Raw genomic sequence first — 26,573 nt, forward strand, 5'->3', positions numbered from 1 at the left:
AGGAAGAAGGTTGATCTCGTTCATCTTGTTCCTGTGGCCGTACTTCTCCAATCGCCATGGTCCGTATAGCGGCCGTCGGAACATCTTCTTCATCTACATCATCACAATCAACAACTTGCTCTCTTGGAGAGCCATTAGTCTCATCAAATACAACGTCGCTAGAGACTTCAACTAAACCCGATGATTTGTTGAAGACTCTATACGCCTTTGTATTTGAGTCATAACCTAACAAAAACCCTTCTACAACTTTGGGAGCAAACTTAGAATTTCTACCTTTCTTCACTAGAATGTAGCACTTGCTCCCAAATACACGAAAGTACGATACATTGGGTTTGTTACCGGTTAGTAGCTCATACGACGTCTTCTTGAGGAGGCGATGAAGGTAGACCCTGTTGATGGCGTGGCAAGCAGTGTTAACGGCTTCCGTCCAAAAGCACTCGGGGGTCTTGAACTCTCCTAGCATCGTCCTTGCCATATCGATGAGCGTCCTGTTCTTCCTCTCTACCACACCATTTTGCTGTGGTGTGTAGGGAGCGGAGAACTCGTGCTTGATCCCTTCCTCCTCAAGGAATTCCTCCACTTGAAGGTTCTTGAATTCGGACCCGTTGTCGCTCCTTATCTTCTTCACCTTGAGCTCAAACTCATTTTGAGCTCTCTTGAGGAAGCGCTTGAGGGTCCCTTGGGTTTCAGACTTATCCTGCAAAAAGAACACCCAAGTGAAGCGGGAAAAGTCATCAACAATAACTAGACCATACTTACTTCCCCCTATGCTTAGATAGGCGACGGGTCCGAAGAGATCCATATGCAGCAGCTCCAAGGGTCTTGAAGTGGTCATCACATTCTTGTTGTGATGCGCTCCTCCCACTTGTTTCCCTGCTTGACAAGCTGCACAAGGTCTATCTTTTTCGAAATGAACATTGGTTAGACCTATCACATGTTCTCCCTTTAGAAGCTTGTGGAGGTTCTTCATCCCCACATGTGCTAAGCGGCGATGCCACAGCCAGCCCATGCAAGTCTTAGCCATTAAGCATGCATCTAGACCGGCCTCTTCTTTTGCAAAATCAACTAAATAAAGTTTGCCGTCTAATACACCCTTAAAAGCTAGTGAACCATCACTTCTTCTAAAGACAGACACATCTACATTTGTAAACAGACAGTTATATCCCATATTGCACAATTGACTAACAGATAGTAAATTATATCCTAGTGACTCTACTAAAAACACATTAGAGATAGAGTGCTCATTAGAAATTGCAATTTTACCTAACCCTTTTACCTTGCCTTGATTCCCATCACCGAATATGATTGAATCTTGGGAATCCTTATTCTTGACGTAGGAGGTGAACATTTTCTTCTCCCCCGTCATATGGTTTGTGCATCCGCTATCAATAATCCAGCTTGAACCCCCGGATGCATAAACCTGCAAGGCAAATTTAGGCTTGGGTCTTAGGTACCCAACTCATGTTGGGTCCTACAAGGTTAGTGCAAACATCCTTAGGGACCCAAATGCAAGTTTTGTCTCCCTTGCATTTTGCCCCTAGCTTCCTAGCAACAATTTTCTTATCCTTTCTACAAATTTCAAAGGAAGCATTCAAAGCACAATAAATTGTAGAAGGTTCATTCACTACTTTCCTAACAACATTTCTCCTAGGCATTTGATGAACAACATTTCTTCTAAGCCCATTTCTACCATGCATAACATGAGAACTAGAAGCAGTCATAGCATAAGAGTCATAAGCATGTGAATCAAAAACATCATGACCTCTAAAAGCATTTCTAGAATATCTCCTATCATAGTACATGAAAGCATGATTCTTCTTAACACTATTAGCCATAGGAGCCTTCCCTTTCTCCTTGGTGGAGATGGGAGTCTTATGGCTTGTTAAGTTCTTGGCTTCCCTCTTGAAGCCAAGCCCATCCTTAATTGAGGGATGTCTTCCTATTGTGTAAGCATCCCTTGCAAATTTTAACTTATCAAATTCACTTTTGCTAGTCTTAAGTTGGTCATTAAGACTAGCCACTTCATTATTTAACTTTGCAATAGAAGCTATGTGTTCACTACAAGCATCAATATCAAAGTCTTTACATCTATTGCAAATAACAACATTTTCTACACAAGTTGTTGATTTACTAGCTATTTCTATCTTAGCATTCAACTCATCGTTAATGCTCTTTAATTTTGAAATTGTCTCATGGCATGAAGATAATTCACAAGTAAGCATTTCATTTCTTTTAACTTCTAGAGCATGAGATTTTTGAGCTTCTAAAAATTTATCATGCTCTTCATACAATAAATCCTCTTGTTTCTCTAAGAGTTTTTCCTTCTCATTCAATGCATCAATTAATTCATTAATTTTGCCAATCGTAATTCTATCTAGACCTTTAAATAAACTAGAATAGTCTATTTCATCATTGTCACTAGAATCATCACCACTAGAAGAAGCATAAGTAGAGTTTCGAGTACTTACCTTCTTCTCCTTAGCCATGAGACACGTGTGACGCTCGTTGGGGAAGAGGGCCGATTTGTTGAAGGCGGTGGCGGCGAGTCCTTCATTGTCGGAGTCGGAAGAGGAGCAATCCGAGTCCCACTCCTTGCCTAGATGCGCCTCGCCCTTTGCCTTCTTGTAATGCTTCTTCTTTTTCCTTTTGTTCCCCTTTTCCTAGTCACTTTCATTATCAGGACAGTTAGCAATAAAATGACCAAGCTTACCGCATTTGAAGCATGATCGCTTCCCCTTGGTCTTAGTCTTGCTCGGCTGTCCATTGCGACCCTTTAGCACCGTCTTGAATCTCTTGATAATGAGGGCCATTTCTTCATCATTAAGACCGGCCGCCTCAATTTGCGCCACCTTGCTGGGTAGCGCCTCCTTGCTCCTTGTGGCTTTGAGAGCAAAAGGTTGCGGCTCGTTGATCGGTCCATTCAAGGCGTCGTCCACATACCTTGCCTCCTTGATCATCATTCGCCCGCTAACGAATTTTCCTAGGACTTCTTCGGGCGACATTTTGGTGTACCTGGGATTCTCACGAATATTATTCACCAAATGAGGATCAAGAACGGTAAAGGACCTGAGCATTAGTCGGACGACGTCGTGGTCCGTCCATCGCGTGCTTCCGTAGCTCCTTATTTTGTTGATAAGGGTCTTGAGCCGGTTGTATGTCTGAGTTGGCTCCTCGCCCCTTATCATCGCGAACCGTCCAAGCTCGCCTTCCACCAACTCCGTTTTGGTGAGCAAGGTAACGTCATTCCCTTCATGAGAGATCTTGAGGGTGTCCCAGATCTGCTTGGCGTTATCCAAGCCGCTCACTTTGTTATATTCATCCCTGCACAATGAAGCTAGAAGAACAGTGGTAGCTTGTGCATTCTTATGGATTTGCTCATTAATGAATGAAGGGCTATCCGAGCTATCAAATTTCATTCCACTTTCCACAATCTCCCAAATGCTTGGATGGAGAGAAAATAGGTGAGTACGCATTTTGTGACTCCAAAATCCGTAGTCCTCTCCATCAAAGTGAGGATGCTTGCCAAGTGGAATGGGGAGCAAATGAGCATTTGAGCTATATGGAATGCGCGAATAATCAAAAGAAAAGTTTGAGTTAACCGTCTTTTGTTTGTCGTGGTCGTCGTCCTTTTGGGAAGAAGAGGACTCATCGCTGTCGTAGTAGACGATCTCCTTGATGCGTCTTGTCTTCTTCTTCCCATCTTTTCGCTTGTGGCCCGAGCCCGAGTCATTGGACTTGTCATCCCTTGGCTCGTTGACGAAGGACTCCTTCTCCTTGTCGTTGATCACAATTCCCTTCCCCTTAGGATCCATCTCTTCGGGCGGTTAGTCCCTTTCTTGAAGAGAACGGCTCCGATACCAATTGAGAGCACCTAGAGGGGGGGGGGGTGAATAGGTGATCCTGTAAAAACTTAAACTTATAGCCACAAAACTTGATTAGGCGTTAGCACAGTTTATGCCAAGTGGCTAGAGAGGAGTCAAAACACAATAACCACAAGAATCCAATCACAGAGATGACACAGTGGTTATCCCGTGGTTCGGCCAAGTACAAAACTTGCCTACTCCACGTTGTGGCGTCCCAACGGACGAGAGTTGCACTCAACTCCTCTCAAGTGATCCAATGATCAACTTGAATACCACGGTGTTCTTGCTTTTCTTTTCTCAATCCCGTTTGCGAGGAATCTCCACAACTTGGAGCCTCTCGCCCTTACAAAAGATGTTCACAGAGAATCACAGAGCAAGGGAGGGATTAGCAACTCACACACGACACAAAGATCACAGCGAATACGCACACACAAGACCCAGACTTGAGCTCAAAAGACTAGCACACTAGAACGGAGCTCAAATCACTAGAATGTCGAACAAGTGCGCGAGATTGATGTGTGAGTGATCAAGAGTGCTCAAGGAATGCTTGGGTGTACTCCTCCATGCGCCTAGGGGTCCCTTTTATAGCCCCAAGGCAGCTAGGAGCCGTTGAGAACACATCTGGAAGGCTATCCTTGCCTTCTGTCTCGTGGCGCACCGGACAGTCCGGTGCACACCGGACACTGTCCGGTGCCTGATTTGTTTCCTTAAACAGCGCATCCGACCGTTGCTGTTTGAGTCAGATCTGCGCACCGTTGGCGCACCGGACATGTCCAGTGCACACCGGACAGTCCGGTGTATCTTTCCGACCGTTGGCTCGGCCACGTGTCGCGCGCCGATCGCGCGGCCGACCGTTGGCCCGGCCGACCGTTGGCTCACCGGACAGTCCGGTGCACACCGGACAGTCCGGTGAATTTTAGCCGAAGTCGCCGGAGAAAAACCCGAGAGCGGCTGGTTTGCTCCACGCTGGTCTGGCGCACCGGACACTGTCCGGTGCACACCGGACAGTCCGGTGCCCCAGCCCGAAGCAGCCTTTGGCTGTACACAGCCACTCTCCACTTCTTTTCTTTTCTTCTTTCTCCTGTTTCTAACACTTAGACAAGATGTTAGTACACAAAACTAATGTACTAAGGCTTAGAAACATACCTTTACTTGTGATTTGCACTTTGTTCATCAATGGGCATATTTTCATATTTAAGCACTTGTGTTTGCACTCAATCACCAAAATACTTAGAAATGGCCCAAGGGCACATTTCCCTTTCACTAATGCCAAAGGACCCAAAACCGTTTGGGTACCTAAAGTCAAGAACTAAAATTGTTTTGTAGGTTTATGCATCCGGGGGATCAAGTTGGATACTCGATAGCGGGTGCACAAACCATATGACCGGGGAGAAGAAGATGTTCTCCTCATATGAGAAAAACCAAGATCCCCAAAGAGCGATCACATTCGGGGATGGAAATCAAGGTTTGGTCAAAGGTTTGGGAAAAATTGCTATTTCATCTGACCATTCTATTTCTAATGTTTTTCTTGTAGATTCTTTAGATTACAATTTGCTTTCCGTTTCTCAATTATGTCAAATGGGCTACAACTGTCTATTCACTGATGTAGGTGTCACTGTCTTTAGAAGAAGTGATGATTCAATAGCATTTAAGGGAGTGTTAGAGGGTCAGCTATACTTGGTAGATTTTGATAAAGCTGAACTCGACACTTGCTTAATTGCTAAGACTAACATGGGTTGGCTCTGGCACCGCCGATTAGCCCATGTTGGGATGAAGAATCTTCATAAGCTTCTAAAGGGGGAACACATTTTAGGATTAACAAATGTTCATTTTGAGAAAGACAGGATTTGTAGCGCATGCCAAGCCGGGAAGCAAGTTGGAACCCAACATCCACACAAGAACATCATGACGACCGACAGGCCGCTTGAGCTACTCCACATGGACCTATTCGGCCCGATTGCTTACATAAGCATCGGCAGGAGTAAGTATTGTCTTGTAATAGTGGATGATTATTCTCGCTTCACTTGGGTATTCTTTTTACAGGAAAAATCTCAAACCCAAGAGACCTTAAAAGGATTCTTGAGACGGGCTCAAAATGAGTTCGGCTTAAGGATAAAGAAAATAAGAAGCGACAACGGGACGGAGTTCAAGAACTCTCAAATCGAAGGCTTTCTTGAGGAGGAGGGCATCAAGCATGAGTTCTCTTCTCCCTACACCCCACAACAAAATGGTGTAGTGGAGAGGAAGAATCGAACTCTATTGGACATGGCAAGGACCATGCTTGATGAGTACAAGACTTCGGATCGGTTTTGGGCCGAGGCAGTCAACACCGCCTGCTACGCCATCAACCGGTTATATCTTCACCGAATCCTCAAAAAGAAATCCTATGAACTCCTAACCGGTAAAAAGCCCAACATTTCATATTTTAGAGTCTTTGGTAGCAAATGCTTTATTCTTGTTAAAAGAGGTAGAAAATCTAAATTTGCTCCTAAGACTGTAGAAGGCTTTTTACTAGGATATGATTCAAACACAAGGGCATATAGAGTCTTTAACAAGTCCTCTGGACAAGTTGAAGTTTCTTGTGACGTTGTGTTTGATGAGACTAACGGCTCTCAAGTAGAGCAAGTTGATCTTGATGAGATAGGTAATGAAGAGGCTCCGTGCATCGCGCTAAGGAACATGTCCATTGGAGATGTGTGTCCTAAGGAATCCAAAGAGCCTCCAAAGGCACAAGATCAACCATCCTCCTCCATGCAAGCATCTCCACCAACTCAAATTGAGGATGAGGCTCAAGATGTTGAACAAGAAGATCAAGAAGTTGAGCCACCTCAAAATGACGGCAACGATCAAGGGGGAGATACAAATGATCAGGAAAAGGAGGATGAGCAAGAACCAAGGCCGCCACACCCAAGAGTCCACCAAGCAATTCAACGAGATCACCCCGTCGACACCATCCTCGGCGACATTCATAAGGGGGTAACCACTAGATCTCGTGTTGCACATTTTTGTGAGCATTACTCTTTTGTTTCCTCTATTGAGCCACAAAGGGTAGAGGAAGCACTTCAAGATTCGGATTGGGTGGTGGCGATGCAAGAGGAGCTCAACAACTTCACTAGGAATGAGGTATGGCATTTAGTTCCACGTCCTAACCAAAATGTTGTAGGAACCAAATGGGTCTTCCGCAACAAGCAAGACGAGCATGGTGTGGTGACAAGGAACAAAGCTCGACTTGTGGCCAAGGGATACTCTCAAGTCGAAGGTTTGGATTTCGGTGAAACCTATGCACCCGTAGCTAGGCTTGAGTCAATTCGCATATTATTAGCCTATGCTACTTACCATGGCTTTAAGCTTTATCAAATGGACGTGAAAAGTGCCTTCCTCAATGGACCAATCAAGGAAGAGGTCTATGTTGAGCAACCTCCCGGCTTTGAAGACAGTGAGTATCCTAACCATGTCTATAAGCTCTCTAAGGCACTTTATGGGCTCAAGCAAGCCCCAAGAGCATGGTATGAATGCCTTAGGGATTTCCTTATTGCAAATGGCTTCAAAGTCGGAAAGGCCGATCCTACTTTGTTCACTAAAACTCTTGTAAATGATTTGTTTGTATGCCAAATTTATGTTGATGATATTATATTTGGGTCTACTAACGAATCTACATGTGAGGAATTTAGTAGGATCATGACACAAAAGTTCGAGATGTCTATGATGGGGGAGTTGAAGTATTTCTTAGGATTTCAAGTGAAGCAACTCCAAGAGGGCACCTTCCTAAGCCAAACGAAGTATACTCAAGATATTCTAAGCAAGTTTGGGATGAAGGACGCCAAGCCCATCAAGACACCCATGGGAACCAATGGGCATCTCGACCTCGACACGGGAGGTAAGTCCGTGGATCAAAAGGTATACCGGTCGATGATAGGTTCTCTACTCTATTTATGTGCATCTCGACCGGATATTATGCTTTCCGTTTGCATGTGTGCAAGATTCCAATCCGACCCTAAGGAATCCCACCTTACGGCCGTAAAACGAATCTTGAGATATTTGGCTTATACTCCTAAGTTTGGGCTTTGGTACCCTAGGGGATCCACATTTGATTTGATTGGCTATTCGGATGCCGATTGGGCGGGGTGTAAAATCAATAGGAAGAGCACATCGGGGACTTGCCAGTTTTTGGGAAGATCCTTGGTGTCTTGGGCTTCAAAGAAGCAAAATTCGGTCGCTCTTTCCACCGCTGAAGCCGAGTACATTGTCGCAGGCCATTGTTGCGCGCAATTGCTTTGGATGAGGCAAACCCTGCGGGACTACGGTTACAAATTAACCAAAGTCCCTTTGCTATGTGATAATGAGAGTGCAATCAAAATGGCCGACAATCCTGTCGAGCATAGCCGCACTAAACACATAGCCATCCGGTATCATTTTCTTAGGGATCACCAACAAAAGGGGGATATCGAGATTTCTTACATTAACACTAAAGATCAATTAGCCGATATCTTTACCAAGCCTCTTGATGAACAAACTTTTACCAAACTTAGGCATGAGCTCAATATTCTTGATTCCTGCAACTTCTTTTGTTAGATTGCACACATAGCTCATTTATATACTTTTGATCATATCTCTTTTATATGCTATGACTAATGTGTTTTCAAGTCTATTTCAAACCAAGTCATAGGTATATTGAAAGGGAATTGGAGTCTTCGGCGAAGACAAAGGCTTCCACTCCGTAACTCATCCTTCGCCGTCGCTCCAAGCTACTCTCCATCTTTGGGGGAGAGAACAAAAGGACTTCATCTTTGGTATAATCTTAACTCATTTGTTTATGACCAAAGGGGAAGAAATTACTTCGAGGGCTCTAATGATTCCGTTTTTGGCGATTCATGCCAAAGGGGGAGAGAGTATGAGCCCAAAGCAAAAGGACCGCACCACCACCAATTTCAAAAACTTAGTTTTTCAAAGAATAATTTTTCAATTGGTATCCCATTGTGTTCAAAAGGGGGAGAAAGTAGTATTTCAAAAATGATATATCAAAACCCTCTTGAACACTAAGAGGAGGATCTCATTTAGGGGAGTTTTGTTTAGTCAAAGGAAAAGCATTTGAAACAGGGGGAGAAAAATTTCAAATCTTGAAAATGCTTCACAAAATCCTACTCATTTACCCTTGACTATTTGCAAAAGAACTTTGAAAAGGATTTACAAAAGAGTTTGCAAAAACAAAACATGTGGTGCAAGCGTGGTCCAAAATGTTAAAAATGAAAGAAACAATCCATGCATATCTTGTAAGTATTTATATTGGCTCAATTCCAAGCAACCTTTGCACTTACATTATGCAAACTAGTTCAATTATGCATCTCTATACTTGCTTTGGTTTGTGTTGGCATCAATCACCAAAAAGGGGGAGATTGAAAGGGAATTAGGCTTACACCTAGTTCCTAAATAATTTTGGTGGTTGAATTGCCCAACACAAATAATTGGACTAACTAGTTTGTTCTAGTATATAAGTTATACAGGTGCTAAAGGTTCACACTTAGCCAATAAAAAGACCATGAGTTGGGTTCAACAAAAGAGCAAAGGGCCAACCGAAGGCACCTCTGGTCTGGCACACCGGACTGTCCGGTGTGCCACCGGACATGTCCGGTGCACCAGAGGACTCCAACTCGAACTCGCCACCTTCGGGAATTTCCAGAGGCACTCGCGCTATAATTCACCGGACTGTCCGGTGTACACCGGACAGTGTCCGGTGCGCCAAGGAAGAGCGGCCTCAGGAACTCGCCAGCTTCGGGAATCTCCAACGGCTAGTCCGCTATAATTCACCGGACATGTCCGGTGTGCACCGGACTGTCCGGTGCAACTCCGGAGCAACGAATACTTCGCGCCAACGGTCACCTGCAGGCGCATTCAATGCGCGCCAGAAGCGCGCAGTAGTCAGGCACGCCCATACTGGCGCACCGGACAAGGAACAGTGCATGTCCGGTGTGCACCGGACATCCAGGCGGGCCCACAAGTCAGAAGCTCCAACGGTCAGAATCCAACGGCAGTGATGACGTGGCGGGGGCACCGGACATGTCCGGTGTGCACCGGACTGTCCGGTGCGCCATCGAACAGACAGCCTCCCAACGGCCACTTTTGGTGGTTGGGGCTATAAATACCCCAACCACCCCACCATTCATTGCATCCAAGTTTTTCACTTCCCAACTACTACAAGAGCTCTAGCATACAATTCTAGACACACCAAAGAGATCAAATCCTCTCCATATTCCACACAACGCCCTAGTGACTAGAGAGAGAGATTTGCTTGTGTTCTTTCGAGCTCTTGCGCTTGGATTGCTTCCTTCTTTCTTGATTCTTTCTTGTGATCAAACACTCACTTGTAATTGAGGCAAGAGGCACCAATTGTGTGGTGGCCCTTGCGGGAAGTTTGATTCCCAAGTGATTTGAGAAGAGAAGCTCACTCGGTCCGAGGGACCGTTTGAGAGAGGGAAGGGTTGACAGAGACCCGGCCTTTGTGGCCTCCTCAACAGGGAGTAGGTTTGAGAGAACCGAACCTCGGTAAAACAAATCCGCGTGTCACACTCTTCATTTGCTTGTGATTTGTTTTGCTCCCTCTCTCGCGGACTCGTTTATTTTTCTAACGCTAACCCGGCTTGTAGTTGTGATTATTTTGAGAATTTCAGTTTCGCCCTATTCACCCCCCCTCTAGGCGACTATCAGGTGCTACACCGAAGGAGAGAGGTAACTCTATTTTGCCGACAGGAAAGGTGCCCTTGCCGCCGAAGCTGTACAACGGGTTGTCCGAAGGCTTGAGCAGGCTGTGGCTTATGCCCATGCGATCAAAGGCATGGAGGAAAATGATATCTGCCTGGCTGCCATTGTCGACTAAGACTTTGTGCAGATCCCATCCTGCCATGCTGCAGTTGATAACCATGGCGTCGATGTGTGGTGCGCTGCGCAGATCGACGTCGCGGGCGTTGAAGGTCAATGGCACATGGGACCACTTCGTCTGCACGACTGGACCGGTGATGGCGACGTGGTTGATGCTGCGGTAATGGTCCCTCTTCTGCCGCTTTGTGTCGAAGTCGGCGCTGGACCCCCCAGTGATCATGTGAATGACTCCGCGATACGGCTGATCGGCGAAGTCTTCTTGCTTTGGGGCTTGGGGGTGGTTGTGGTGGTGGACTTTTTGCTGTTGCTGGTGTGGGGGTGGGGGTGGGGGAGGTACGATTTGTACCTCCTGGTGATGTTGGTATGCGTGGTGCGGTGGGTGCGGAGCGGGGCCGTGGTTGTATGGCTGAGGGGGTTGCTGGTATGTGTGCGCGACAACTCTAGGGTTGTCGGCCGGTTGCGCTCGTGCCATCCTGTCTCTGGTGGCCTTCGTTTCTGGGCAGTCTCTTGTAGGGTGGACGCAGTCTTCGCCGTGGAACAGGCAGTAAAATCTGCGGCTGCTGCGCGCGTCCCCGGCCCCGACCATGAGTTCCGTTTCCGCGGCCCTGTGGGGTATACTCCTGGCGGCGAGGGGCCTCGCCAGCGGGGTTCTGGTTGGCGATGTTGTGCACCTGCTGCTGATTGCGGCCGTCCCGACCGGAGTCTGCATGCGAGGGCCTCGTCCACGTGCGGCTGGACTGTGGAGTGTCTTTGGGTTTCCTCTGAGATTCGACTTTGTGCTGGTGGAGCTCTTCGGATCTGGCATATTTTTCAAATAGCTGATACAGCTCCTGGAGGTTCTTGGGCGGATCCCGGATGCAGTGGCTGTAAAGGACGTCGGTCCGAAGGCCACTGATGGCGTAGTGGATGGCGATCTGGTCATCAACCGAAGGCAGTTGTGACTTGAGGGTCAGAAACTTGCGGTAGTACTCCCGCAGAGTCTCTTTTTCCAGCTGCTTGCAGAGTGAAAGTTCAGCCAAGGCGTCGGTGTCTGGGCGGTACCCTTGGAAGTTGAGCAAGAATTTGTCCCGGAGACTTCTCCAGGAGTCGATGGACAATGGGGGTAACCTGGTGTACCAGGTGAGGGCTGGGCCTTCGAGGGCGATGATGAATGACTTGGCCATCGTGGCGTCGTCCCCTCCGGATGATGCGACGACGACCTGATAACTCATGATGTACTGTGCTGGGTCAGTGTTGCCGTTGTACTTGGGATAGGTCCCTGCCCTGAAGTTGGCGGGCCATGGTGACACTTGTAGGTGTGGCGCCAGGGGACTTTGCTCGTCAAGGTAGTTGACACCTTGGAATGCCGCGGCGTGTGGGATGGCGTGGCCACGCTGAGGGAAGTATAGGTCTTCGACTTGTGCGCGCTGTTGTAGAGGTGGGCCGTGTTGCAGGCCGAGGTGGCCTTCGTGCTGCATGAGCGCGATCTCTTGTTCGAGCTCCTGAGCCTTCTGCTCTTCGTCCCGTATCATCTGTCGCACCTTAGCTTGTGCAGACACACGTTGGCGCTTGGCCTCAAGGATCTCTTTTTGCTTCTGGAGATTGCGGTTCTTGATGCACAAGGCGCGCAGCTGTAGCTGCTCTTCCGCTGAAACACCGATGACTTCGCCGTCCTCGATGACGTCCGCGCCCTCTGGTGGAGCGAAGCCTAGGGGAGGTTGTGGTTGTCCTCCGGAGCTGCAGGTGCGGAGACTGCCTTCGGGGGTGGGTTGTTCGTTGCGCTGCCTCTTGCTGAGTGCGTCGTCTTCGGTGGCCTCTTGGCGGGTGGTGTCGACGAGGGCCTTGCCCTTTTTCTCGGCCAGCAGTGCTGCCTTCGCAGCCTCATCAGCCTTCGAGCTAGCTCTCTTGGGTGCCATCGTGGGTGGTTTTTCCGTAGCACGAACGATGGTCGCCAAATGTTGGAACTTGCTCTCCTGGGCAAGTTGATCCAACGGGGGGGGGGGGGGTGAAAGCAACGTAAACAGGGTTTTTGCTCGAGATGGCAATAGCTCTGTTAATCTAGCCTCTCAAGGGCACTGTGCGGGGGTATTTATAGGTACCTGAGTGCCCAGCATCCTGAGTTAAGGACGCATGTGCCCTCAGGCGCCTAGGTTATCCCCGGAATATTCCCATAAAGCAGGGTTACAGACTGTAATTACAGGGAAACCTTTACAAATTAGGCCCGTAATGCGCAGCGGCCACGCAGGGCCTGTTACAATGGGCCGGATCACACGTGGGCCTCCATGTTGGACGAGGCCGCGGGACGGGACGACCTCGTCATAGGCCCTTCGTCCAGTGACGCGCGGGACGAAGGGTAAGTCTGCCAGTCATCTTGCCTTCGTTGGTGCAGCGAGGCTGGCGAAGGCATCGAGCGAAGGGTGGCGTCTTCGCCTTCGCCCCAACAGCTACCAAAGACTCTAAAATATGAAACATTTGGCTTTTTACCAGTGAGGAGTTCATATGATGTCTTCTTGAGGATTCGGTGAAGGTAGAGTCGGTTGATGGAGTAGCAAGCAGTGTTAATTGCTTCCGCCCAGAACCGGTCCGAAGTCTTGTATTCATCAAGCATGGTCCTCGCCATGTCAAGTAGAGTTCTATTCTTTCTCTCCACTACACCATTTTGTTGAGTTGTGTAAGGAGAAGAGAACTCATGCTTGATGCCCTCATCCTCAAGAAAGCCTTCTATTTGAGAGTTCTTGAACTCCGTCCCATTGTCGCTTCTTATTTTCTTGATCCTTAATCCAAACTCATTTTGAGCTCGTCTCAAGAATCCCTTTAAGGTCTCTTGGGTTTGAGATTTTTCCTGCAAAAAGAACACCCAAGTGAAGCGAGAATAATCATCCACAATTACAAGACAATACTTACTCCCGCCGATGCTTATGTAAGCTATCGGGACGAATAGATCCATGTGGAGTAACTCAAGCGGCCTGTTGGTCGTCATGATGTTCTTGTGTGGATGATGGGTACCAACTTGCTTCCCTGTTTGACATGCGCTACAAACCCTGTCTTTCTCAAAATGAACATTTGTTAGTCCCAAAATGTGTTCTCCCTTTAGAAGCTTGTGAAGATTCTTCATCCCAACATGGGCTAGTCGGTGATGCCAGAGCCAACCCATATTAGTCTTAGCAATTAAGCAAGTATCGAGTTCAGCTCTATTGAAATCAACTAAGTATAGTTGACCCTCTAATACTCCCTTAAATGCTACTGAATCATCACTTCTTCTGAAGACAGTAACACATATATTCGTAAAAAGACAGTTGTAACCCATTTTGCATAATTGAGAAACTGAAAGCAAGTTATAGTCTAAAGAATCTACAAGAAAAATATTGGAAATTGAATGGTCAGGAGATATAGCAATTTTACCAAGTCCTTTGACCAAACCTTGATTTCCATCCCCGAATGTGATAGCTCTTTGGGGATCATTGTTTTTCTCATAGGAGGAGAACATCATTTTCTCCCCAGTCATGTGGTTTGTGCATAGAGATGGCAATGGGGACCCGATCCCTGATTCCCCGCGGGGAATTCCTCTATTAGGGGACGGGTATGAGACTAATTTAGTCCCCGCGGGGATCTAAATGGGGGAAATTTAATCCCCGTCGGGTTCGCGGGGACGGGGACGGGGAACCGTTCCCCATGTACCCGCCCCACGAAAATATTTTATCCAAGTTAGTTAATTTACTTGTTAAAATTATAGTAAGAACTCAGTGCATGGCATGTTATAAAATAGAAAACTAAACTATATCTCTCTTGTAATTTTCAGTCTTGTTTGTTAAATTTGTATTAATTTGATATAATCAATTTAAATTTATCTTTAAACATTGTACTTCTAGCGGGGACAGATTCCCCGCGGGGTTCCCCACGGGGATAAATTCCCCGACGGGGACGGGGATGGGAGAAAAAGCTCCCCCGTGAGCGTTCGTGGGGATGGGGACGGGGAATTTTTGTCTCCGCGGGGATGGGATGGGAAGCCATTCCCCGACGGGAAAATCCCCGTTGCCATCCCTATTTGTGCACCCGCTATCAATTATCCAACTTGAGCCCCCGGATGCATAAACCTACAAAACAAGTTTAGGCCTTGTTCTTAGGTACCCAAACGGTCTTGGGTCCTTTGACATTAGAAACAAGCACCTTGGGTACCCAAACACAAGTCTTTGAGCCCTTGTGTTTGGCCCCAACATATTTGGCAACTACTTTGCCTGATTTGTTAGTTAAAACATATGAAGCATCAAAAGTATTAAATGAAACAATAGGCTCATTTGATGCAATAGGTGATTTCTTTTTAGGCAATTTAACATGGGTTGATTGCCTAGAGCTAGAAGCCTCATTTTTATACATAAAAGCATGGCGTGAAACATTATGAGGTTTCCTAGCATGAATTCTCCTAATTTTGTGCTCGGGATAACCAGCAGGATATAAAATATAGCCCTCGTTATCCTGAGCCATGGGAGCCTTACCCTTAACAAAATTAGACAATCCTTTAGGGGTATTAAGCTTGACATTGTCTCCCAGTTGGAAGCCAATGCCATCCTTAATCCTAGGGCGTCTCCCATTATAGAGCATGCTTCTAGCAAATTTAAAATTTTCATTTTCTATCTCATGCTCATTAATTTTGGCACTAAGTTGAGCTATGTGATCATTTTGTTGTTTAATTAAAGATAGGTGATCATGAATAGCATCAACATTAATATCTCTACATCTAGTACAAATAGAAACATGGCTAACAGTAGATGTAGAGGGTTTGCAAGCATTTAATTCATCAATCTTAGCATGTAACATGGCATTCTCATTTCTAAGATTGGAAATAGAATAATTGCAAACATTTAAATCCTTAGCCTTAGCAATTAAATTATCATTCTCAATTTTAAGGCTAGAAAGTGATTTATTCAACTTGTCAATTTTAGAAATCAAACTGGCATTATCATTTTTGAGGTTGACAAGAGAATCATCACAAACATTTAACTTCTCAACCTTAGCAATTAATTTAGCATTCTCATTTCTAAGGTTGGAGATAGTATCATGGCAAATGCTAAGCTCACTAGTCAATTTTTCACATTTTTCTATCTCCTAAGCATAAGCATTTTTAACCTTAACATGCTTCTTGTTGTCTTTGATAAGGAAGTCCTCTTAGCTATCCAAGAGTTCATCCTTCTCATGAATAGCACTAATTAATTCATTCAATTTTTCTTTTTGTTGCATGTTTAGGTTGGCAAAAAGTGTGAGCAAATCATCCTCATCATCACTAGAGCTAGCCTCATCACTAGATGTTGCATATTTAGTGGGAGCTCTAGATTTTACCTTCTTCTTTTTGTCGTCCTTTGCCATGAGACACTTGCGGCCGATGTTGGGGAAGAGGAGACCCTTGTTGATGACGATGTTTGCGGCGTCCTCGTCGAAGGAGGAGTCGGTGGAGCTCTCATCGGAGTCCCATTCCCGACACACGTGGGCATCACCGCCCTTCTTCTTGTAGTATCTCTTCTTTTCCTTCCTCTTTCCCTTCTTGTCGTCGTCCCTGTCACTATCACTTGATAATGGACATTTAGCAATAAAATGATTGGGCTTACCACACTTGTAGCAAACTTTCTTGGAGCGGGGCTTGTAATGCTTCCCCCTCCTTTGCTTGAGATTTGGTGAAAGCTTTTGATGATTAGCGCCATCTCCTCGTTGTCGAGCTTGGAGGCGTCGATGGGGAGCCTACTTGACGTAGACTCTTCTTTCTTCTCCTCCGTCGCTTTGAATGCGACGGGTTGCACCTCAGGTGTGGAGGTGGCGCCTCGCTCGATGATTTGTTTGGAGCCTTTGATCATCAATTCAAAGCTCACAAACTTTCCTATAACCTCCTCGGGAGACATTAGCTTGTATCTAGGATCACCACGAATTAATTGAACTTGTGTAGGGTTAAGAAAAACGAGTGATCTTAGAATAACCGTGACCATTTCATGGTCATCCCATTTTGTGCTCCCGAGGTTGCGCACTTGATTCACCAAGGTCTTGAGCCAGTTGTACATGGCTTGTGGCTCCTCCCCTTGGTTGAGCATGAATCGACCGAGCTCCCCCTCGATCGTTTCCCGCTTGGTGATCTTGGTCACCTCATCTCCTTCATGCGCAGTCTTGAGCACGTCCCAAATCTCTTTGGCACTTTTCAACCCTTGCACTTTATTATACTCCTCTCGACTTAGAGAGGCGAGGAGTATAGTAGTAGCTTGGGAGTTGAAGTGTCGGATTTGGTCGACCTCCTCCGAATCATAGTCTTTGTCCCCTTCCTTCGGTACCTGCGCTCCATACTCAACAATATCCCATATGCTTTTGTGGAGTGAGGTTAGGTGATGCCTCATTTTATCACTCCACATAGAATAATCTTCACCGTCAAAAACCGGTGGTTTGCCTAATGGGACAGAAAGTAATGGAGTGCGTTTGAAAATGCGAGGATAGCAGAGGGGCATCTTACTATACTTCTTGCGCTCATGGCGCTTAGAAGTGGCGGATGCCGATTTGGAGCCAGAGGTGGAAGGTGATGAAGAGTCGGTCTTGTAGTAGACCACTTTCTTCATCATCTTCTTCTTGTCACCTCTCCGTTGTGTCTTGATGGAGGAATAGGATTCCTCCTTGTGCTTGTGGCCGGACTCCCTTGAGTGGGTTCTCCCCGAGCTTGCGGACTTGTTGCCGCCGGTCCCAATCTCCCTCTTAGCGGATTCTCCCGACATCACTTCGAGCGGTTAGACTCTAATGAAGTACCGGGCTCTGATACCAATTGAAAGTCGCCTAGAGGGGGGTGAATAAGCAAATCTGAAATTTATAAACTTTAAGCACAACTACAAGACGGGTTAGCGTTAGAAATATAATCGAGTCCGAAAGAGAGGGCGAAAACAAATCACAAGGAAATAAAGCGGATGACACGGTGATTTGTTTTACCGAGGTTCGGTTCTTGCAAACCTACTCCCCGTTGAGGTGGTCACAAAGACCGGGTCTCTTTCAACCCTTTCCCTCTCTCAAACGGTCACCTAGACCGAGTGAGCTTTTCTCCTTAATCAATGGGTCACTTAGACCCCTTATAAGGACCACCACAACTTGGTGTCTCTTGCTTGATTACTAGTTGCTTGATAATAAGAGTAGAGGAAGAAGAAAAGCGATCCAAGCGACAAGAACTCAAATGAACACAAATGTCTCTCTCTCACAAGCCACTAAGTCTTTGGAATGAGTTTGGGACTTGGAGAGGATTTGATCTTTTGTTTTGTGTCTTGGAGTGAAGTCTATAGCTCTTGTATTAAATGCAATGGCTGAAAACTTGGATGCCTTGAAGTGTGGTGGTTGGAGGGTATTTATAGCCCCAACCACCAAAATGGCTGTTGGGGAGGCTGTCTGTCGATGGGCACACCGGACAGTCCGGTGCGCCAGCCACGTCACCCAATCGTTAGGGTTCAACCGTTGAAGCTCTAACAGCCTGGGCCATCGGACAGTCCGGTGGTGCACCGGACTGTCACTGTTCACTGTCAGGTGCGCCTTCTGGCGCTGCTCTGACTCTGCGCGCACTGTCCTCGCACTGTGCACCTGTCAGCCGACCGTTGAAGTCGACCGTTGCGCTTGGAAGTCGTTGCTCCGCTGGCACACCGGACAGTCCGGTGAATTATAGCGGAGTGGCTTTTCCAGAAACCCGAAGGTGGCGAGTTGGAGTTGATCCACCCTAGTGCGCCGGACAGTCCGGTGCGCTAGCCCAGGGCAGCCTTTGGTTTCTTTTGCTCCTTTCTTTTTGAACCCTAACTTTAACTTTTTATTGGTTTGTGTTAAACCTTTGGCACCTGTAGAACATGTAATCTAGAGCAAACTAGTTAGTCTAATTATTTGTGTTGGGCAATTCAGCCACCAAAATCATTTTAGGAAAAGGTTTGAGCCTATTTCCCTTTCAAAGAGTTATGCTGATAATAGAAGAAGACCACTGGAATTTGAGGAAGGAGATCATGTGTACCTCAAGGTGTCACCACTTCGTGGAATGAGGAGATTTAAAGTTAAGGACAAATTGTCCCCTCGCTTTATTGGACCATTCATGATCTTTAGGAGAGTTGGGGAGATGGCATACCAACTCGAGCTATCGGATAATTTATCTGATGTGCATAATGTATTCCATGTGTCTCAACTTAAGAAGTGTCTCCGTGTCCTTGAGGAACAATTACCAATGGAGGAGCTCAGTGTTCAGGGAGATTTGACTTATACGGAGTATCCTGTCAAGATTCTTGATACATTGACTCGAGTTACAAGAAATAAGGTTATAAAGATGTCCAAAGTGCAATGGAGTCACCATGAAGAAGATGAAGCAACATGGGAAAGAGAAGAAGAGCTTCGCATAGATTTTCCCCATCTTTTCCCTAGTCCTTCCTAAATCTCGAGGACGAGATTCTTTTTAAGGGGGGTAGGATTTGTAATACCCACTTTGTAAGAAAAGTCTAAAAAGAGAAATTATATTCCTTTATATATGTGTGTTATCTATATTTATCATTTCATGTGAGCACCACAATTAAACAAATAAATAAATAACAAAAGACACCCAAAAATAATACATTCATCATGCTGGGGTTTTATTTGGTGTGCATTTTATGACAACATAAAATGACAAGAAATATATTAAAGCTCAAAGTGGAATTTAAATTCTAAAGGAAAATTCAAGAATTTAGAAAAGAGAGAAAGAAATATTGGCCAATACAAAATAAATTCATAGAGAAATAAATTCATCTCACCATGGCATGTTTGAATCATACCTCCAAAAGTTGAGTACAAATTTGTCACAAAATTTGAAATTCAAAATTTGGATTTCAAAATAAAAAGAAAACAAAACAAAAAAATAAAATTTAAAAGAAAAAGAAAAAGAGTTATACCCGTGTGGGCCCAAAACCTACTTTCGGCCCACCTCGCATACTCTTGTGCGCGGCCCAAATCTCCTTCACGCACGCGCACACCTGTCACGTGGGACCCACGCGTCATACACCGTTTTGCGCTCGCGTTGCGACCCCGTTTTTACGCTGCGCTTGGGGGCCCACCTGTCACCAACCTCCGCGTGGCCGCGGCAACAGACCTCGCGAAATCTGCGGCGAGCTCCTGCCGTGACTCGGTCGACGCCGACGCTTGCGGAACCGCTCTCGAGGGACTATAAAGCTTGCGGGCGCCCCCTTCTCTCTCCTCCACTCGCCCACTCGCGCCGCATTCTGTTAAAACCCACCGCTGCCATCGCCACCACGAGCTCGGGGTGGGATCGTCGCCGTTCTAGTGTGGCGTGGTTCGGACGGGGGTTCGCCAAACCGTGGGAAAACCTTGCACACACTCAGACCACGGAGATCGTCACCGAATTGGCGGGGATTGCTAGTCGTAGTACAACCTCCGCCGAGGAATTGCACCTCTGCGTGGCCAGGACTGCTGCCGCCATAATCAAAGGTGAATACCCCTCACCTCGTTCGTCTAGTTGTGCGCAGCGAGTAGTGCGTGTCCGTAGTAGCGGCGGGGCATTCCTGTGGCCGGATGACCTTGCCGGAGATGTTATCCGCTATAGCATAACGCCGCCTCGGGGTAACGTATGGGAGCACGTCGAGGACGATGGCCGCTGGCCGTTGGCTGGCCAAGGTACGGCCGTGATCTGATCCGCGAACAACCCATCGTTCGAAGAAAACCCTAACCGTAGATCTGTGATCCCACGACTCGGATTAAACCTGGTCTCATTAAATCGTAGACGTCGGAGTTGGATCCAGTGGCCTAGATTGCGTACCGATTCATGAAAATCTAGATTAAACTGAGCCGCCAGTTTGTAATCGGATGGCTCCAATTACCATATACCCCATCGCTGGGACATTTTTGCGTTAGAGTCCCTACTCAATGTAAAATTCAACCCACCATCATGTCAGTTGTTCACTAAGTCTTAGGAATTTTACCCCGAGACCCCTACGCTTCACAGTAATTGACGCCCAGTCCAGAGCCCATTTAAATTGAATAAATGAATTAGAAAATGAATATTTAATATATAAATATTTGCTAGAACTTGCTAAATTTATAGAAAAATCATTTTTAGTCCAAATTACTCCATTCTAGTTTCTAAAATGTTGTAATATTATTCTCTGTCACTCAGAGTCTCTGTTTTGACATGAAAACAGTAAGAACATTAATTTCCCACTTAATCCTATTTTAAGCACATAAAACCTTTGGAAATTCATATCTTAAAATCTATAACTCCAAAATTTATGATTCCTATTCCTAGGGTTTTATTTTAATGTGTAGATTATTATTATGTATTTTGTTTACATGTTTGATGTGATATTAATTTTTTCTATATACTGTGCTTGTTTGTATTGTGGCGAGTAGAAGAGCCTGTGACTGAGGATCCTGGTGCCCAGCAGATAGAAGTTATTGTGCAGGAGCTCATTGAAGGCAAGTTGTGCCCTTGATCCACTTTTGTTACCCAATAATATTCTTTATTATCAATATTCAATGCATAGGTTTAATTTTGATGGGACCCAATAAGTCATCCTAGTCTGTTTATCCTTTTACCTTGTTACCCCTAAATCACATGGGTAGTTTTTGTTATTGCTTTATATGGTTTTGGGATTATTATTTCATTATATCCATGTTCCAATTATTTTGTTATTCTATTTATGTTCATGTCAAGATCATTAATGTTAATTGGAACATGGAGCTTAACTTGAGAAACACGTGCCACCACAAGGGTGGAATGGGACGCCCTTGGCTGACTAATTAGGAAAGCTAGTGGAAGACTATCTTACCCGAAAGGGGCAAGGGCAGTACAAGAGTTGCATGCAGGGAGGTTCTCGTGTTGATTTTGCTGAGATGCCGGTCAGACGAGTGATTCTTGCAAGTGCTATTCTCATAAACTGTAGCGGGTTTTCGGAAGCTAGTGGAACTTTGTAAAGGCCTCGTAGTGGATCCCTAGCCATTCACCTCGGTAGTGTCTAAGGGTCTAGCTAACCCTGGTGTAAAACTGGTGTACTAGTCGTGCTTACGGTCATGAGCAGATCAGGACTCTCGCATGATTAATTTATGGAACTTAAATTCAATTTGTCATTTGCATTGCATGGGATTAGTTATTAATTTTGTTCTATTATTTTTATTATGGTTTGATATTCACTTACATTTAGTAACTGCTAACAAAATTTGACCAACTTATTAAAAGCAATGCCTCAGCTTTTTAACCCCTATTGTTGATCAACCTTACACTTCACATGAACTCCCACCTTTGGTGAGTTCATGCAGACTGGTTTCCCCACAAATTGTTGAGCTTTGATCACGTGTGAGCTCACCCTTGATGTCTCACACCCCCTTACAGGAGAAGAACAGGTGGTTCAAGAGGAGCCACACAACGAGGAGTTTGATCTGATCTAGGTGGCGTATCCCAGTTGACTTTATGGCGCCAAAGATGATCCTTAGTTCGTTTTATATTTATCTTTTATTTTGTAAGACTTCCGCTATGTAATAAATACTCTGATGTTATTGTGACATTTATCTCTATACACTCTGTTATTATATATGTTGTCTTCTTTACCGCATGTATGAGATGCACCTGGCTTTGTCCCTTAAATCCGGGTGTGGCATCGCTTACAGGTAAGTAGACATGGCAAAAAATTGCTAAAATAGGTGGGAAACAAATCACTTTTGCTGATCTGGATTGGTTGATTCAAGATTTTTTTGTATGATGTACTGTCATTTTGGTCTATTTGATCTACCGAATAGACCGAACCCAAATTTTTGGTCTATTAGGGTTGAGTTCCTATAACTATACCTATCATTTCGGTCTATATTTTTTGATACCCAAAATTTTCAATACCTGAATAGGCCGAACCATATGGACCAAATAGATCGATGCCCTCCGCCAATTCGGATATAGGCTCTAGTTGATCAAGCCAAAATTTGGCCATGTCCAAATTAGGGCACGACCAAAACATTACCATATTATGTGTTTGGACAGTGGTCAGAATATGGTTATTGTCAGGGAAAAAAACCATCGTTTAATTATACCATCTAGGTTCTCAAATATTTATCGTCCGCTATTTTATTTTTGAACTAAAACATGACAAATAAAAAGTAACGAATAGAGTAGCACTGTTGAATTCTACTACAAATATGATAATGACATGTGCTATCCATATTTTAATAAATTCATTTTAAACTAAAATATAATCAACAGAAGTCTTGTTTTGTCCAGAATCCAGATGGACACTTCCACCTCAGCTCTTTCCAAGCAGAATGCTCTCACACGGCCAAGCCAAGATCAGGCTGGTATTTTGCTCGCCCACGCTACCCTAGGATGCATAGGCAAGCCAAACTTCGATTACAAAGCAAATAAACTCCAATTTCACTGACCACCGTGTCTGGTATGACTCGGCCAAAACCAAATTCGCCCCCACTCAAAAACGAAGTTGTAGCCTCGTTCGGTTCTGAAAATCGGATTCAAGGGGGTTGGAGGGAGGTGAGATCCCCTAGCTATTCAAGAGGATCCCATGGGGAGAAATAATTATTATTCAATTCTGAATTGCATGTGAATTCCTTCCCATGGATCTCCTCCATTTCGCTGGTCATCAAATCAGCCCTCAATCCATCCCATACCCGTGGTTCTGGGATCAAAAGTATTACCACGACGTGGTATGGCGGTGGTGGCTGGAACATAAATGACAAAGCACATGCTAAAACCCACCTGTTAACTGACCCAGATAGGTATGCCATATCAGATTATCAGTACAATATGTTAATTACAGCGAATCACACATTCTTTTGTTTTGGCAACTTGTTTGGAACAGAATGCGAATAGCCCAACACAAAGTACACATGTCCAGCGCTTATTAGAGAAGGTGAGTAGTTTGCATTGCGTCTCATACAACCTGATGATGCAGTCTCCCCAACCGACATTTCCAGATCAGTTCTTCCTTCCTTCGCAGAGGATAAAGTGATACCCGTGCCTGCACAGGAAACAGTGTCGTGGTAAGAAGCTGATAAAAGATGAGACCCGATCAGTAGTCTAAACGAAGATGATATTTTAAGCGAAGCATATGTGAGCTTATTTCTCAAGTCCACAGGAAAAATGCAGCAGTGCAATGATAAGGACTTGTGCCATGGGCTATGATACATTCAATAGGCGAACAATGGAAGAAAAACAGTGTGAAAGGCATACGTGGACTTGAATGGTGCGCTAACAGTTCCCTCAGGTGTGTTGAAAGCAACCTCCTGGAAAGGACCAGCCATCTTGCCACGCGGGAACCAACCAAGATCTCCACCTTTCTTCCCTGATGGGCATTCAGAATACTCTTGTGCTACCTGTAGTACAAAAAATAAAGTCAGGATCTATTATCATCATGGTATCTAATAATGGCACAAAAAATATGAGAAAAACTTCGACGAAGTAGTTAGTCAGATTGAAAATGGAAGAACAAATTTTGAAGTCCAGTAACATATATGAGGTCAACAATCGAAATTTGATGTCACATGCACCCCACTAAATAGTAGCTACACATGCTCCAACCAGAGTCTCAAAACTGAATCATTCAAAAGTTCACCACTATTGACTATTTCCAATACTCTATGCAGATTCAAATATTTAATTGGGCTTCCCAATGTTCACAAGCTGCGAAAAATTAAATGTGTATGAAGATATAAGAGCTCAAATAGCCTTATAAACAATTTTGCTACTAACTAGCTTTACAATACAACTTAACCACAGATTCTCAAAACCTTATAGGAACGATAATATAAAAATAATTGTGCAGTGATCTTCCCTACAGCTTGCCTTGCTCCTTTCCAATTATGATATATGGTCCTTTGGCGAGTAGTACCCAGACCAGTTCCCTGTCAGAAAAAGGCTAAACCAAAAGCAAACAGCCAAGTACTAATTTCTAAGACTAAGCTACCAGAAGCCTTGCCAGCTGCAACAAAATCATACAAAACCTTTTTCTCGATAGTCAATACACATAGATGCATTATTCATATGCCAGCTAAAGCAACCGTCTTTAACTAGTAACTGCCCATACACAGCATCCATTCTCTGCACTTGCCATGAAACAAATGGATTAATGGCAGTCAGGATATCATCAAAGTGCAACCAAAGATCAAGCTCATTCAAAATCAAAGGATACTATCAGTACAAGAAGATCGTGATGCAGACCACAAACTGTACCTCATGAATAAGTACAAGATCAGTAACTTAACCTATATAGCCTTTATTCATTCTCTACAAGGCCAAATAGAAGATGGGGAAATGTCACTAAAATGTAAATAAAACTTTCAAAGTCGCAAAACGATGAAGTCTCGTCAGTATCAATGCGCATAGTGCATCACTACCCTTTTCGTCTAAGCAAACCTAACTATCCTTGAGCCTAGAAGAGTGGAGGACTGCCCGTCATTCGGGTCCTTACCTTAGCAAACTCAGCAGGAGGAACTTTGTCCCCATTATTCAGCCATCCATCCTGCAACTTCTTATAAGCTTCATTGATCTTCCCCTGCTTCTCACACAATACGTGCCTAGCTGCAGATGCAGGACAACATAATCATAAATCAGCTTTTCTTTACTTGCAACCAAAAAGCTAAGCATAGACACAAGAGTGACGTTAGTTGCAACTCAATTTCCCAGCATACACAGTCAGTTACGAATGTCGTATCCTACTGGACACCTGAGGCACCACCATAAGTCCAAAACCGCGATATCTGATCGTAACCCCGCAAGTTTTCACCCAACATCATAAGGCATCCTCGCGTGCAATACATCCAAGGCAAGGGAGAAGGAACGGTACCTTTGACGTAGGTGCAAGTGCCGAGTCCGTCAGCGGACTTGCCGCCCTTGCCCTTGCCCTTGCCCTTGCCTCCCTTGCCGCCGCCGTCGTCGCCGCCAGAGGAGCCGGCCGCCTGCTTGCCCTTCCCCTTGGCGTCCTTCGGCTTCGAGTCCTTGCCCATCGGAGCAACTGCGCAAGGTCGATCGGATTACACAGGCCAAAACCCTACTTCCAAGTAAGATTTGGCTCAGATACTACCACCGACGACGACGAGTCGACGACGACGGGAGGACCACGACCACAAAGATAGATATCTGGACGCGACGCACGAGGGCCTTGATGTAGAAGGCCATATACGGCCGATGGGCCGGGCTCGTCTAGCCAGATACTTTGGGCTGAAATTGGACGACTGGTCTTTCCTTGATCTTTAGCAATAAAGTCATGTTTGGTTCCTTTGTCACTTCTCTACTACCTATTAAGTCAATAGTGTAGACTATCTCTCCATGCCTCCGTCTTCCCCTCCCCCCTCCACATGCCGCCCCGCGGCCCCTCCCTCCACGAAAGCAGCGACTGCGCCAACAACCGTCGTGCATGCCACGAACACGTCGCATGTCGCGACACCCCCTCCGTGCATGTCGTGACCGCGCCAATAGCCGCAACCACCGCACATGCGACAAAACATGTTGCGACCTCCCCATCCACATCTACCCCCACGCGCGTCCTAAATTGTGAGGACCAGGAGGGTGGGGCTCACTGCCATCGTCGCGACGTTCCTCGTGCTGGTGGTGGTCGCAGGGAGAGGGGCACTCCCTGGCGGGCGGGTGAGGGTCCTCGACGGCCTCCGGTGAGTCAAGCGTTCTCCTCGCCATGTAGTCTGGTTGCGCTCGCGGGCCATGCTTGACGGGGTTCTCGGCTGCCTCTGCTACGGCTGGAGCCACTAGGCTATGCTACCGAACTGCTCGATATCTGTCTCGCACGCATCTGCTCCCTCTTTGGGCGTCGCAATCATATGAGCATGGTCGTGGCATTAGACGGCGTTAGGTGGTGGCTGTGGGACTCCTCTTGGCCAGCAGCG

General features: G+C 45.7%; 1 protein-coding gene across 2 annotated transcripts; it reads right to left on the bottom strand.

Moving 5' to 3' along the window:
• Positions 1-23,420: 23,420 nt before the first annotated feature.
• On the bottom strand, positions 23,421-25,899 carry LOC100286056 (peptidyl-prolyl cis-trans isomerase NIMA-interacting 4). 2 transcript variants are annotated; one of them, XM_008653363.2, is made up of 5 exons: positions 25,757-25,899; positions 25,520-25,687; positions 25,145-25,254; positions 23,908-24,050; positions 23,421-23,695 (listed from the first exon to the last, which is right to left on the bottom strand). In XM_008653363.2, exons 2-5 carry the CDS (start codon positions 25,677-25,679, stop codon positions 23,653-23,655), a joined length of 456 nt encoding a protein of 151 aa, XP_008651585.1. In that variant the 5' UTR covers positions 25,680-25,687; positions 25,757-25,899; the 3' UTR covers positions 23,421-23,652.
• Positions 25,900-26,573: the final 674 nt, after the last annotated feature.

This window comes from Zea mays, chromosome 7 (genome assembly GCF_902167145.1).
Source record: "Zea mays cultivar B73 chromosome 7, Zm-B73-REFERENCE-NAM-5.0, whole genome shotgun sequence".
Taxonomy (NCBI): domain Eukaryota; kingdom Viridiplantae; phylum Streptophyta; class Magnoliopsida; order Poales; family Poaceae; genus Zea; species Zea mays.